Source organism: Tubulanus polymorphus, chromosome 3, assembly GCF_964204645.1.
Source record: "Tubulanus polymorphus chromosome 3, tnTubPoly1.2, whole genome shotgun sequence".
Classification (NCBI taxonomy): Eukaryota; Metazoa; Nemertea; class Palaeonemertea; order Tubulaniformes; family Tubulanidae; genus Tubulanus; species Tubulanus polymorphus.
In genome coordinates, this window is record NC_134027.1 from 6130664 (window position 1) to 6146273 (window position 15610).

The 15610-nt window shown below is 36.0% G+C and overlaps 4 protein-coding genes across 4 annotated transcripts; 2 read left to right on the forward strand and 2 right to left on the reverse strand.

The window, feature by feature from the left end:
- Nucleotides 1–1075: 1075 nt before the first annotated feature.
- LOC141902002 (zinc finger MYND domain-containing protein 10-like) lies at nt 1076–4483 on the forward strand. The gene is made up of 13 exons (XM_074789626.1): nt 1076–1232; nt 1318–1426; nt 1848–1961; nt 2087–2220; nt 2405–2477; nt 2625–2713; nt 2816–2916; nt 3027–3109; nt 3192–3281; nt 3367–3492; nt 3716–3837; nt 4002–4127; nt 4315–4483. Exons 1-13 carry the CDS (start codon nt 1129–1131, stop codon nt 4418–4420), a joined length of 1377 nt encoding a protein of 458 aa, XP_074645727.1. The 5' UTR covers nt 1076–1128; the 3' UTR covers nt 4421–4483.
- Nucleotides 4484–4931: 448 nt separating this feature from the next.
- On the reverse strand, nt 4932–7939 carry LOC141901257 (5'-nucleotidase-like). The gene is made up of 9 exons (XM_074788384.1): nt 7664–7939; nt 6847–7060; nt 6534–6722; nt 6257–6454; nt 6030–6161; nt 5815–5931; nt 5574–5729; nt 5131–5334; nt 4932–5046 (listed from the first exon to the last, which is right to left on the reverse strand). Exons 1-9 carry the CDS (start codon nt 7937–7939, stop codon nt 4955–4957), a joined length of 1578 nt encoding a protein of 525 aa, XP_074644485.1. The 3' UTR covers nt 4932–4954.
- A 1046-nt stretch (nt 7940–8985) lies between these two features.
- LOC141901864 (high mobility group protein B3-like) lies at nt 8986–12763 on the forward strand. Its single transcript, XM_074789394.1, has 6 exons — nt 8986–9124; nt 9992–10119; nt 10243–10353; nt 10442–10574; nt 10672–10778; nt 10859–12763. The coding sequence occupies exons 1-6, from the start codon at nt 9121–9123 to the stop codon at nt 10964–10966; spliced, it is 591 nt and encodes a 196-aa protein (XP_074645495.1). The 5' UTR covers nt 8986–9120; the 3' UTR covers nt 10967–12763.
- Nucleotides 12764–13155: 392 nt separating this feature from the next.
- Nucleotides 13156–15563, reverse strand: LOC141901550 (pre-mRNA-splicing factor 18-like). Its single transcript, XM_074788862.1, has 10 exons — nt 15424–15563; nt 14906–15013; nt 14730–14807; nt 14500–14613; nt 14273–14416; nt 14121–14189; nt 13882–14022; nt 13720–13791; nt 13453–13608; nt 13156–13349 (listed from the first exon to the last, which is right to left on the reverse strand). Exons 1-10 carry the CDS (start codon nt 15484–15486, stop codon nt 13263–13265), a joined length of 1032 nt encoding a protein of 343 aa, XP_074644963.1. The 5' UTR covers nt 15487–15563; the 3' UTR covers nt 13156–13262.
- Nucleotides 15564–15610: the final 47 nt, after the last annotated feature.

Sequence of the window (15610 nt, forward strand, 5' to 3'; positions counted from 1 at the left end):
CGAGCTCGCTCCACGGACGCAGCCTGAGAACATGTTTGAAAACCACTTTTGTATCGACGCAAAGATTCCACCTCCGCCGCTCTCACTGGATGAATTTCCACCCCCGCTTGAAGCGACGCCACTTTTACTAGAGGAAGCACCACGGGAGGTTTTTCCGCCTTCGTTGGAGGCAACTTCCCGTCTATCTTCATTAATTTCAGGCGACACTCTCGTTGAATTGCCTGCTTGCGGTGGTCGTGGAGCCGTCCTTTTGGTCACAGCGGATCCTGAACTATTTCCACTCATTTTCCTTTTTAAGAATCCTCTTATAGATCAGCTGTATTCTCAATGTATTTAGCTTTCATAACTGCCACTTAACAATCAGCAGAATCAGAGCTACTACCGAAGTGAACTGATAAATTGACGTGTAATGGCAACATGTGTGGTTCCCCTTCAATGGGAAATGCGGGTTCCATATTATGCTGGTGTCATTTCGTGACAGGGGACTGTGATTATCCTGGGATAAATAGATATACATTTCAGTTCACCAAGACATTTACTGATCTAGGTTCCAAATGTACCAGTAGTGAAAGAATTTAGCAATTCTACTGATTGCCGAATTGTTCCGTGACGAAGGTCTAGTTCTGGAAATAGTTTGTATGGCAGTATATTATAACATCCGTTTTCTCCTCACCTTTGCGTCAATTTAATTCAATTTGAATGAAATCTTTGATACTGTTAATCGCCAAGTATTCGGAAAGATTTCAAGAGTGTCGACTTTTGTGGATTGCGGCTTAGTGCTGGGCCGGTGGCGGGCCGGTGGTCGACAAGTAGTATGTTTATGAAATATATACCGGTATGAGGAGACACTTGATTCGGCGAAAGTTTTGAACAAATCTTTGAAATTAATCTTCCGAGTTTGCTATATGTTTTGTAGTGAATGCATATACTAACTGGAACAATTTACTGTTTGTTACATTAGACAAGATCGGTCGGAGCCACTGAGTCCGGATTCGTTGTTTAGAAATTCGAATTTAGTCCGGCAACCGGGAAATAGGAAATACCGTATTTCGGTGACAAGAAGAAGTAATCGTCATTCCCATTACTTGTCGGCTTTTTTGATGATATTGGGCTAAATAAACATATGTGATGTCTGTTGGTGATAATCAATCTCAAATATTGCTTTCTGTTGAAGCAGAGGCTTATATAGATGCTCTTGAGAAATTCGATATCACGAATATTGGCAGCGAAAAGTTAGTAACTAACATAAACAAACAAATTCAATTACCAATTAACTTTATTTAGGTCTTTCCCAATGAATATTGCAATTAATTTTAGATGGTGCCGTCAACATGAACATGTTGAGAAGTTGAATATGCAGGCTATCATAAGTGCAGCAGCTCAAGAAAATGAATTCATCAAAGAATATTTCATTTCATCTGATAAGGTGACTTGCCATTTTCTGTCATAGTCTATGTCTCGCATCCTCGCTTGCCAGGGGTCAGGTATCACTCCCGAACTCGCTTCCACCAGCCCCCTGGCCTCACGAAGCGTGATTTCATTACTGGCGCTGTTGCGCGTGACGTCATATATCGATTTGCGAAATACTTCCTTGTTCGGTAAAACGTTCGCTGATTGGTCAATTTAACGGGAAAACCAACAGAAGTCTACTGACGGTTTGTTACAAGCGCTGTGATTGGTACGACCGGATTCTGGTCGGCTAGTAACGACTCCAACGACTCGTGAGGTCAAGGGGTTCGGGGAACAGCTTTAGCGTAGTGGGTTCGAATCCCTTGACGGTTGAAGATGATGTCTCGGAGAGCGAGTGTGTTTATGTTCATTTTTCTAATTCATTGTATTTTGATCAGGTACCTACTTTGATACATCAATTAATAACAACTGAGACCTGGAAGAATAGAATATTTCCGGCGATGCAAGAAATGAAATTTGAACCAAAAACAACTTTTTCAATTTACATGGTGGTATGTATTTTGCACTGATGATTGTAGGTATAGTAGAGTGGGAGGCCAGCTGAAATGAATAAAACAAATTAATCCCAATAAATAGTTGATGTTCAGGAAAGAATGATTAATTATTTTCTTGCTAGTTATATCATGAAGCTACACTGGCCAATCTTCTAGAAACAATATTGTACCATAGCGACGCATGTGAGGCGGCCGAGGACACAATTCTCGATCTCACAGACTATTGTTACAGAAAACTGCTCTATTTCATCTCAAGGTAAAGCTAACATTCCTTATGAAATCTTGCCACAAAATATTTTTAGCAGTATGTCAATATGATTTCATCTTCGTCTTCGCTCTATCTCTGCGGCAGCACTTTTCAAATTTTGTCTTTTTGTATTTTCTGAAATATGTGCATTTTTCGAATAATCTTGCATTGAATACATTTCAATAATTATTAGATGTGAAGATGATGAAGAGGGTGATGAAAATGAGGAAAAAGTCTCCGATATCCGATCAAAAACCAATATGGAGGTAGAGTATATTAGGCCTACATGTACATTCGGTTGTGACATAAAAATTCTGCAAAACAATGCATTTTACAAAAAGGAACCAATTTCTTATACATTTATAAGTGTCGGCAATTTCCAATTTAGATATTTGTTTGATTTTTTGATTCAGGAATTAGAAATACAAGCGAAAAAGCTTCAGTTTGATATCGCGATTAAAGCTGTGTCCATCCTTAGATATATTACAGATCATCTGTCTTGGTAGGTACTGTTCCGAAAGAATAATTCGATCCCAGATTTAATATGCCGGTGGCTAAATTTTACAATTTGCTATGTGCATTGATCCATAATCTTGTTTTACAGTTTACCGCTGAGTACGATGACCAGAATATTGAATACTCACGACGTGCCAGTCCTTCTGGTTGAACTGATGGAAAATCCTCCTTGGACTCGGCAGAATAATGGTAAAGTATTAAGTCAAAATAAATCGAATTCAATTGAAAAGGAAATGATTTGAAATGAAACACTGGAGCTTACTTACATATCTTCAAACAACTGCCATAATTTATTGTAGGAAAATTGCTGAAATTCGTCGAAGGAAAATGGGAAACCATTCCATTCCAGGATAGCTTTAAACTAACTAAAGTTGAAGGCCAGGTAAGGTACCAAATAGGCAACACCATTTCTACCTATTTTTTCATAAAACTTACTGGGGTACCATATGTTATATCTATTCTAGGTATGGTTGACATTCTATCAACTTTTGATGATGGATGATTGTCAGAAGAAGTATGAACTAAATTCGGCTAGAAAAAACACTATATTGAAGGTAAAAATGTTTACTGCCAGAATATGAACTTCTTCACCTCAATTACATGAATTAAAATTCTTAAATTTCTAATTGTCATTTTCAGTTGAGGTCTCATTTGACAGAAGTGATGCTAGACCAGCTGCCAGTGTTAGTTGAATTACAGAGATATCTTGAACAGCTGTCGATGATGGAACCACCGGTTGCGCAAAAAAACTTTGTTTTAGAACAGGTGATTTGCAGTTTAATATTCCAGACAAACCTTCATAAAACTACATTACAAAGCAATAAAGCTTGAATAATATATTCCAAATTTAATCGTTCACATTTTTCGCTTTAAAAAGGAATTAAATATTATTCATAATTTCACAAACTGATATCGCATTGCAAACTTTTCTTCATTTGTACACCACTAGAGTAGCGAATTTATTTTGTGCTGTTTAATATTTTTTTAGGTCCCCGAAATTCAGGAGACTATATTGCGGATGTATGAAGGAAAATGGAAATCGATTGCAAAGAAACAATGTAAAACGTATTTCAATCAGTCAAAATCAAAAATGCAAGAACAGGCTAAAAGGTACGGTATACGTATCATGCATGGCAATTTCCAGAAAGTCATATTGAAATTGAAATTTATTTTCATTAAGATGTTACATTATTGGACGATATAATAAGTGTGATTAAACGAAGAAAAATGAAGCAGTTGATTGAGTTGAATGACACAGATGTTTCTTATATTAGGTGGGCGGACACTTATAACTTGGATATGTTAGAAAGTTTAATTACTGAACCACCTAAATGTGCTACATGCGGAGAACAAGCTACGAAACGATGTTCTCGATGTCAGAATGAATGGTACTGCAGAAGGTAAACTCATTTCATTACATGTATTTTGTTAGATATTTTTACGAAACATCTGGTCGTAAAATGTGCATCATTTTGGGTTAATTCGTTTACTTTATCATTAAAATGCGTTTATGTGATTATGAATAATGTATGAAGACTGTATCAAACTGTAATTAAAAATGTACACGAATATGATTATATTTTTTAGGGAATGTCAAGTTCAGCACTGGTCAAAACATAAGAAAGCATGTAATTTACTTGTGGATGCAATGAAGAAAATAGAGATTAGTGAACAGACCCCAGTCACTAGTTAACACAACGTCCTTTTATCAGTCGTTTACCGTCCATTTTAATAACTTTCCCATAAGAATTCCATGTACATGTATATCTATTCTTTTGATTGAAATTTTGATAATAAAGATCAAAAATATTTTGGAAATTTATTTCTTTTGTTATGTATTAGTGTCATAAACTTGTTGTATTGTTTTTTAATGGTTGCTGAATGGAAAGATTAGTCTATCGATTCGAACCCTGACCGACCATAACGATCTATTGGCACGACTCGTATTGACTGCGGCATGTCGTGTACGTACAATGAAGATTATCGTCATGTGTCGTCAGTAAATTAGATCGGTTAATAATTTTGAGATGGATTTATTGGAGCTTGCCACGAATTCAGAAGCAGCGGCTTTTCCAAATACAAATTATGTAGCAAGAAAAAAGCATGCGGAAATACGACGACCATTTATTTTATTTTAACTGATCATTTGACGTATATATTTTATCAATTTATATTGGTTTTATCAATTTCAGAAGTTTTAATCGACCAAACGTTCGAAATACGAAAACTATTTGATCATAGTTATGCGATGCTCTAAACCAGTATAGATAGGACTCCTCTCTTTGATGTATTTCAAAAGAACATCTGAATCAAGATCGCCTAAAATGAAATGATTGTTAGCTGGTAATTGTAAATAAATCAACGGCGAATACTTATTTTTACAGTAATTAAAATCTATCTCACCAAAAAGATGGATTTTCTTCGCTTTTTCGGGAATCATTGTGTAACCGTCTCCTCCTTTCACGATATAGCTAGGAAGCAGTATTGAGTAAATTTCGTTCTGGTCCAGCGGTTCAAATTTAGGTATCAGGCATTTTGCGCATCTTACTTTTGCCTTCACAAACCTTTGACCGATCGGTGCCGTCAAATTGTATGTAACCCAAATACCTGTAACCAAGTGTATGGGGACATTGCTTTTCAGATTTCAAAACGGTGCAGGTGTAGACTATCCTCCAACGAAAATGCCTAGCGTATCTGTTTTCATTAGTGATGTGTGCCATGATGCATAATTTGATACATGCAAAATTACATCAACATTTTTCACTTAACTGTGAATTTCAATATAGATTTTGAATTATTTCCGAAACAATCCAGCAAAGTTATAGTCGCTGATCAACGCAACTCACCGGAATACTGCATAAAGCGGCCGTCAGGATCTTCATAGTTGTACTTCGATACAGAATGTTCCAAAACCTCTTGTAAATACTTGCCCTGTAACTCTACCATATCTATGGTATTAGCATACGGTACCAACATACGAACCATTTCAACTTCTATTGGACCTGAAAAAAATTTACAATGCATTTAATGAATGATTGACATAATCATGATAAAGTCTACATAAGATATCACTATTACTATTTGTACCTTGGTGTATTGAAGCCCTGATGCTCCCACCATTCCACATAGCTATGGAGGCATTAGTCCACTGAGAGTCAGAGGGTCGAAGATTCCGATAAACCATTGCGTCCGTTATCATATTGCCTAAAATCAAGAATGAATTCTACAGATTATCAAAACAACACCGAAATTCCCAGAGGTAAATGAATTGGAGAATCACGATGATATTTGTTAAAACCTACCCATATTACATTCGACCATCCGGCACTGGGATCTTTGTCCGTCCAAAAGCACGTGGGATTTACCAACAACCTCCTTACCCAATTTAATCAACGGTTTTGCCCAAGTTTGAATTTCTCGCAGAACGTCGGGGTCTAAAAGGAAAACGACATGCAACGACTTGCAATACTGACTTCTCGGAAAAATTGTCGAAGCACTTTGAGCACCTTCGTTAAATCTTATAATTTACCTTTGGGAACAGTCGAGTCAAGTAAGAACGGATTCCCTGTCCAATTTATTATCTTTCCCATTTTATCGAATTCAACATGTAAGCAGCCCAAATATTTTCCGTAAGCAAAGTCCTGAACGATCAGGACTTGGTTTCCATCACTTTGGCGAACCACGTATGGATAAGTGTCGACTGCCTTGTCATTTGACGGTACGGGACCTAAAAACACGACGATACGGTAGGAGACTTCTTACTGAGAAAAAGATCTTAGTAACATTTTCAAAGGTGACCGCAATACCTGAGTATAGAAACGTGTTTGTGTGCCCACCAATGATCACGTCGATACCATTGACATTCCTAGCAATTTCCTTATCGAAATTAAACCCAGCATGACCGACAGCTACGATTTTGTTCACACCTGCTTTTTTCAGTTTGATCACCTCTCCTTTGATGGCTTCGATTTCATTTCCAAATAGCAATGTCTTTCCTACATGAGAGTGATAATCATAGATTCTTGAAGGGATCACCAATCACTTAGATCAATGAGTGTACATGAGAATCGTGCCGATGCGTATGCAGACTTTTGTTAGACGAATTGTAATTGATTGTACCTGGTTTTGCGAGTTCCGGCGTATCCCTCGTAGTGTAACCTATGACGCCAATTCTTTCGCCCCCAACTTTAAGTATTGTCGATTTCTTAAATTTCCCGTTCAATTTCGGTTCATTCGATGCATCGATGTTACAGTTGAGCAGTGGAAACGAAGCGTTCTTTATAAGTGGTAAAAGCCCATCAACACCATTATCAAATTCATGATTACCAAATGCCTTAAAAAATTATCGAATAAATCATTTGTAAAGTACCGTTGACCAAACCGTGTCTGAATAAACTATTTTACGGTTGCCAAGCCGCTGTTTTGAGGGTATGTTTTCATATGCACTATATACAGTCTCGTTGCATGATTGTTTTTCTCTTTTTTAAATCTGTTATTGTGTTTTACTATTCCGCCGTTATTTAGATGGATTTACATACTCCAGTTTGATATATACTAGTTTTTGGGAATCTCGGGTTTGGGCACATGTAAAGATTCATAAAGTTTGCAACAATATTGTAAGCTCGAGATAGCTATTTATGGATAAGGATCCGCTCCTCTTTTCAATATGTAGGTATACATGCATGTACGCAAAAATGAAACATCTGCATGATTGACAGCACGGCAGCGGATACCGAGATCAAATCATTTCATCATCAGGGAAATAATCAGAATTTAGGCTAAGGGAGATTTTTACGGTTCTCTCATAACCAAACGAAATTTCGATGATTATAGTTGTGCATCAAGCTAATTATGGTGATCGATCGTATAAACATCTTTAACATTTCACAGGTAATTTGAAATATGGAAATAAATCGACATCCTCTGTGTAACTTACCATCGCGTCATACTGCAGAAGATTCATAAAATGAACGGCTGCTCTACCCTTGTAGACGTAAAACCAAAATGTTCCCTGATACTGGTCTCCACCGTCTAGAAACAAATTATTGGGATATTTGCGTCTTAGTTCTTTGAGTTTTGTCATCCTGCGGGCAGCCCCACCGAAACACGGTGGTTTATCTGGGTTGCAAGAACCTCCAAATTTGTTTGCTTCTTCAAATCTAGAGTGCACGTCATTAGTGTGAAAAAGCGTTAGCTTGAAAGATTCGACCATGATAGTATGAATATCATTGGTAAAAAGTAAAATACACGCAACGAGGTATAACTTGGAACCCATCACGCAGGATTTAATTCCACGAATGGCACCAACATTGATCCCTGCGCGTTAGTGGGGTACGTGCGTCAGTCGAACGAACTCGTCGCGTCGAGAAATCGCGAATGGTACGTATTAACCAATGAATTAGTTCAAAAACCTGACACGGCATGAGCATTCTAATCTTTTTATTTTGTTACTTTATTTCTGTTTTTTGTTCTCTCTACAGACAGTACCTTGAATAATGATTACTTTTACAAACCGTTCCATGTTTCTCGCGCCTTGAAAAACGTTAAATTGCTATGCCCTAAAACCCGGCCATCTATTTAATAGTGGAGTCACAAAAACGTTATCAAATCTTTAAGCCGGTTAAATCAAGGCCTAAAAACAGTAAGTAGCAACCTCGGGATAGAGAAAAATAATAATCTTTTAAAGAATGTTTATTTTTCAAGTTTTTTTTCGATTGATCCTTTTTTGGGTGACATGAAACATGCCGAATTATTTATATAGAAATTTAAAATTTTTATTCGTGATGATCAATTTTTTTCTTAATGCTGGTCATTTTTCTGCGTGAAAAAAAATTATTTATATGTAACATTTTTCTCTTTTCTGCCTGTAAACGAGAAAAATAATAACATGAAATAGAAATTATTTTTTCTCTGTAAATGATTTGTAGAGAAAAATGCTCCCCCTGTTTAGTTTTTTTCCATTTCTTTTGATAAATGTGATACCGGGTTATGTAGTGATTATCAATCGTAAGATAATCATAATGCTTCTGAGAGCTACAGAAAAGGTCGGCAGGATGCGTGCGCCATAAGAGAATTGTTTTACCATCCCCAGGCACTCTCGAATTCGGTTTTCATGAAACTTGTAGAGAATTTATGACGTATTATGTGACGTCAGCATACTTGAACGTGCATTACCTTCAAGGAGGTGCTGCCATCTCTTGGCCAGGCGAAACACTATACGCTTTGCCTTTGTGCCGGCGTCACGTGACCTCTCTCTACCCGCGTCATCCATTTACAACAGAAAGAACGTTAGATCTGACTGAAAGGGCTCGTAGAAAGCGCGCTATTATAGCTTATAGAACATCAAAATTTCAAATCAAATTACTCCTAACCAAATCTTCATAACTTCGAGCAATGGGTAAGCATATTTAGAACATTTCAAAAGGCAGATTTGGCCGTTTTATTGATGGCGTAAATTTGACCTGATTTCTTAAAAATTTTGTTTTGTCCTGTGAAGTCTCCGGCGCTTTCTTCTTCGTTGTTTCATATTGGTTTCGGCGCGCCTCGTCGACGCGAAGTTAAGATGATTTTCTCGCGCGTTTTCGATCGTGGCAAGCGATGGAAAGTTAGCGAATCGGTTGATCGACGACTGTTGATGGATTTGATTAACTGGCTTGTGCGTTTTGCGAGGTTTTTAACATAAAAAATGATGATGATGTGGTGTGAATTCATCAGTGTGGCGGGTCTGCCGCGTTCAGTCGGTTGTTTTTCAGTAGTGTAGGGTAAACTGCGCGGGTGCCTGTTAGTGTAATGCAGTACTCGCTCATCGCTGTATGGAATATGGTGATACTTATTTTGATGAAAATGATATTTCAGAATTTATGATCATGACTATTTATGGAAAAAAATCATCTAGGCCTACTTAATTTAATTGACATTATTTTCCTTCATTTTTTCCAGGAATCGTTTCATATTTTAAATGTTTTTTGATATATTTGTGTGATGCTGATAATAATTTGCTAGTCATGGATCATGATTTTGAAAAGAAATTAATTAAGAGAGCTTTTAAAGTTGTCTTGGAGCATTTTGAAACACGTAATGGAGAATGTTTTTGTTTTATTTTTGATTCCAAATTTAATGAAATTGGGTAAACTTAAAATAATATTAGAAAAGCCTCATTCTAAAATTAAGATTTGCTTTTATTTGGAATATTATGGTAATTTATTGGAATAGATTATTCTTTTAAAAACATAATTCAACGATTTATTTTTTTCTTATGTATTAGGGCGTAAGACTGCTGATCAGGGACAGAAGCGAAAGAAGAAGGATCCAGGTGCACCGAAGAGGCCTACAACTGCCTTCTTCTACTTTGTAAAACATTGCAGAGATGAGAACTTGATTAAAGCCGATCGGGTATGTGAATAATGTGATCAATTTAATTTATATTTCTTGTAAAGCTCATTCCCCGATGTTTTAGATGTTGTTTCTAGAAATTTTTGAATGTTTCATGTGTAGCGTTTTTTTTCTTTCATTCAGGTATCTGAATTTACGAAGGCTTGTGCTGAAAAATGGAAGAAAATGAATGATGATGATCGTGTTAATTATGACAATGCGGCCAAGAAAGACAGAGCCAGATATGATGAAGAGGTATGTTAAAGAAATTAATATTGCTTTCATTTCTTTCCTATCGCAGTTCTTAGAATAGTTATATGTACAATATTGTTTCTATTTTTAGATGGCTATTTTCAAGCCAGTCAAGGACCCAGGCAAGCCAAAGAAATCTCAGACAGCTTTCTTACTCTTCGTGGCCAGTATGAGACCTAAACTTAAGGAGCAAGGCCTACCCAACAAAGACATATTAGTCAAAGGTAAATGAAATAATTGTCAATAGAATGAAATAATTAAGAGTTCATTAATGAGTTAAGAAGTTGGTTCTATCCCCACGTTTCTTCGCTTTATTTTTAGCTGGTGAATTATGGAGAGGATTAGATGAGACAGAGAAGGAGCCATTTGAGGATCAAGCTAAAGTAGCGAAGCAAAAATACCTTGAAGATATGGAACGATATAATTCGGTAATTTCTCGAAATTATGCTCTGTGAGATAAGTCTACATTCGATCATTGGACATACTTAAACTGTTCGTTTGATTGCAGAAACAAAGCGGAGCAAGTCCAGCTAAGAAAGTGAAGAAAGTAGAGCCCGCGAATGGTGCTGATGATAGTGATGAGTCGGAGGATGAAAGTGCAGAAGAAAGCGATTAGATGACATGAGAATGTTTCATTCGGGCATCTCTTAAAGTTTCCCACCGGTCGTTTGTAAAAAAAAAATAACGTGAACAAATGATTTTTGCCGGAACGCAATTCTCGGGTTTCTGTGACTTGTTGCGGTATATTGTAATTTCGTAATTACTTCATGTACTTGTATTATAAAATGATAACAGTATATTAGATATTCTGTTCGTGAACGATGTGGTTCAACATCATCGGTGTTCTTTCCTATATCAGTAAATTGCAAAAAATGAATGCGGCTCGTCATGGAAGCAATGTAACACTAATTTACAGCAGCCACCATTGGTAGATATTGCGCTTGCCCTTACTTACCTGAATAAACATTGTTATCAGGTTCAAAAACTTATCTATCGTCATTCCAGTTGTTAATATTTAAATATTTAAGTTATTTTGAAACATTTGATCAGCCATTTCATGTTGCTGGCAAGCGTTGCGTTATCGATAAGATTGTCGTCTGTTTGCAAAAAAATGACGAAGCATTTCAACAGTGTAGAAACGGATCGGCAGGAACGACGTATATCATTCAGTGCGAGGACCTTCCTGGGACGAGCTTTTGAACATTTCCTCGCTCTCCAGCTCATCGTGGTCTACTTAATCGTTGCACTATAACTCGATAACAGCTGTAAGCGGAGTCGACACTCTGGTACTGGAGTGTTCGTGCTGTAGAAATAAAGCATTACTAGTGATCATTCATTAGGAAGAAGTTAAGGAAATAATTCATCAAATATTAATGAATAACACTTGTGTATTAATCAATCTCTGTCTCTAGTTATAATTGTGTAAAAAGTAGCTTAATTAACTCGGTGTTTAAGTTGTTAGTTGTGTAAATTATGTGTTTATGATAATAACAACGTTTTCTATAGTTATTGGAAGGATTGTTCAAGAAGCGATTCTTTGTAATTGTAAATGTGTGAGGATATAATATGTTGACAACGCGCTCTCTATTGTTGATCGAATTACTTTAAATATAACGGATCGATGTACGGCTATCAGTCGTACTTATTATTCCCATCGCTTAGAAAGTTTCTTAGTAAAGTACGAGTCTGATAATTTGACCCTGACGAGTAGCAGGCATTGATTTATTATCTGTAAACAGCTCAAAACATTTGGAGCTACATTGAAAATTAAGAAATTCCAGTATTGAGTCATTAGTTGAAAATATTTGAGTGTCATAGAGTATTTTGATGTCTGCTTCTTGATAGTTTGAATATGTCACTATCTGAAGTAATTGCAGAATATTGGTTCAGGTGTCTGGGGTTTTACCATCTGTAATTGGAAAGTGTAATTTTAAGAACATGTATAATAATGTAATAGCCATTGTGACAGGAAAAATGCTGACTTTGTTTCAAGTATTCTGTTATGTTAGCTTCTGCGTAATTCTGGCTTTTGTATTCAAACGATGGCAGGTTCAGTGGCACTTTTCAGTTTTACACTGCTGATTTCTTTTACGATCCAGTTCCTCTGTTATTGGTTCTTTCTTTACTTTACACTAAGTTGTTAATGCAGTGAAATACTTAGAATATATTGGAACTGGTTCTCGAAGGTTTTGTGAACCTAACATATAACCTGCCCTTCTTGGAATATAAAGTAACCACCTGTCTATCTTATGATTGCTGCAAAGAATTTCATAAGATTTTGCGTTGGTTGTCCAATTTTCAGTCATTCTCTTGTAGCATTTATTCCTGCATAATGTATGTGTTCAGTGTTGTCATTTTGTATCTTACTATTTTATAGGAATAAAAAAACTTGTGTTTTATCCGCGACACTCAATATTTTGCATTTTCTAGTCATTTTGTGGATTTTAAGCTGTTTGTGGGATTGCATAGGACAAGCTACAATTTACTGTCGTTGTAATTCAAGTGGAGACTGCTAAAATCCCTCAAGACATAAAAGTTATCAAATGGGTGTTAATTTAAAATAGGTGACAGGAGATTGGGCAAGATTATGATGCAACAGTAGATTATGGGTGACCACGCAGTAACTGGGCACTGTTCAAGCAAACCCTGTAACACTTGTACAACGTCCATTGAGGATTAACAGTAGTGTTGATATCTCAAATCTTCAGCTGTGGTATACAGATTCCTCACTACAGAAAAGGTATTCAAAATAAACGTATAATATTGTACATCGATGTTTATTAAAATCCATGCATTAATGACAGTATTTACAACATAGTCGTATGCACATAAATAAAACAATTGGATTTATACAAAGATTATTAAAATCGAATATATACAAAATAGCAAAATCAGATGGATTTTTATGTAGCTTATGTAACATCTTTTTCATAATCAACCATTCTTGAAGGATCAGTTGGATAGAACTTCTGACATTTTGTCATAAGACGCTTCAAACCCTGCAATAGAAAAGAAAAAAGAACTTCTGAACTGATGCTCACAACAGATGATGATAATGTTTGGCATTGGACGAGACAATGAAATATAGTAGATGAATCATACCTGTATATATTTGCGTTGCGTTTCATCATTGAGTACATGTGCAACGTTCTTGTCAAAAATCTTCTCACGACCAGTACGTGCGTGAATACCAACCATAGTTACACCTATTGGCCATGGCGCATTACCTATAGCCATCTCTAAATAAGCATCATTTGCCTGAAAATTTTAAAATAGGTTATTCCCTGAATCATCTGATCGCAATTAGACATTTAGGTGCAACGATTTGAAACAAGAGTAGTTTCATAGGTCAATGTAGATAATATTTACTTTTATGTAATTTCTCACAAGAAGATGCTTCACAATATCAACCAGACACACCAAAATATCCTCCGATAATTTCTGAAAGTGTACATATAATCAGTTTAAATAAATATTCCATGCATCCAGTGCACCTAAAAAACCATGCTAATGTCTAAGTAATGAACTTACTCGCTTTTTTAGTTTCCTCATCAGTGGTCTCAGATATGACACAGTTTGAGAGTGTGTCGCGCTCACTAGCTTTCCACGGTTGCTGGTCTTCTCTTCATTTGGTCGGCTGTTCAATTGTTTACCCCAATGTTCCAGAATGAGCTAAAAATCGCAAGACAAAAGCTTTTAATATACTTACGGATTTATAACGAAAATGCAAAAATGTAGATTGAGAACATAAAAATAGCCAATGAACTTACTTTGATAAAATTGAGGATTATCTCTTGATCTTTATCACTGGCACCCCGACCGAGCTCATTTTTCCATTTCTATGAAATAGAATATCTAATGTTCAATACTGAGAATTTATAGTACTGGTAGTAACAGTATGAGAATGCTGCTTAACTAATACCTCAATGTCTTCTTCTGTAAATGCAGATTCTTTGATTTTAACATCTGTTGAATCAGTATCGTCATTCGTATTATACTGTACAATTTCATTCAGATATTCCTGATCCACTCTGTCCATAGCTGCTTTAAAATCATTTTTAAACCCCTGCAATCAAAAACATCACTAACAATTGGATTAAAATGAAGCATTGAAGTTAGAATCAACTGAAGTCATGTTCTCGACTCTACCTTATTGACTTCAGGTTCTAAGATTTCTAGTTTTTTCAAACGCTGAAAAGCTTCATGATCTGACTCGGCAAAAAATCGTATAGGTTCGCCACGTTCCCTTAATCTTCTGATAACCTACAATATCAAAGAATAAAAATCATATCTAATAAAATATTGTACGTCTGAGATATTCTGCTGGCACCTGTGACTGATGAATAAATGAAATTGAAATTCTATTCCTATTTCCTTACTTCTTTTCTTGGAAGCATGTATTTTTTCGTGTTTGCAGTCTCCTTTTTATCATCATCGACTTTCTCTTCAACTTCTTCCTGTAAAAAGCACACCAAACATTAAATTATCTTTAGATTATCATTTTTTAGAGTTCTTACTTACAATCAGTGACAAATATTGGAAATCAAAGAAATACCTGCTCTTTCTTTTCATGTTGTTGTTGTAGAAGTCTATGTTTTTTCAAATATTCCTCTGTTTGTTTAGCTGCAAGATCACCACGTTTGAAATATTTCTTTTCTGGAGCCTTACAAAAAAAATGATTCCCAATTTTAATCAAAGCGAAATATAAGCACAAATAACTTATTATTAGAGTTTTGTAATGAAAATCATTCATTTGGCTTCATTGAATGATATACAAATCAACGACAATTGTCAATGGTCATTTGGTTTACTTATACCTCACTCCAAGCTACTACTCGATACAGATTACAGTACAGGCAGGGGCCAGTTGCTCAAAACATGGTTACCGCTGGATAGATACCATAGTAACAATGAAATTTTAATTGTCACTATACCAACTATCCATCGGTTAGCAAGATTAAGAATATAGTCTAAAAATTTGTATTTGTATTTATCTCATACATGATACAAACAATGTCCATTTTAAGCTAACACACTGAAACGAGCGGTAGAAATCAAGATTTATAAATTTACCAAAACATTAGTTGACTGTATTTGCTTTCTTTTGCGCTCGATTTCTGCTTTTAAGATGTCCATTTTATTGTTCTGTTTAATGTTTTGATGTTAATAAATGGTTAAGTATGTTAAGTACCCATTTCCTGGTTTGTGGTACATCGCCATCTATTGTCGGAATTTCACTGAATCCTAATCATCGGAATCG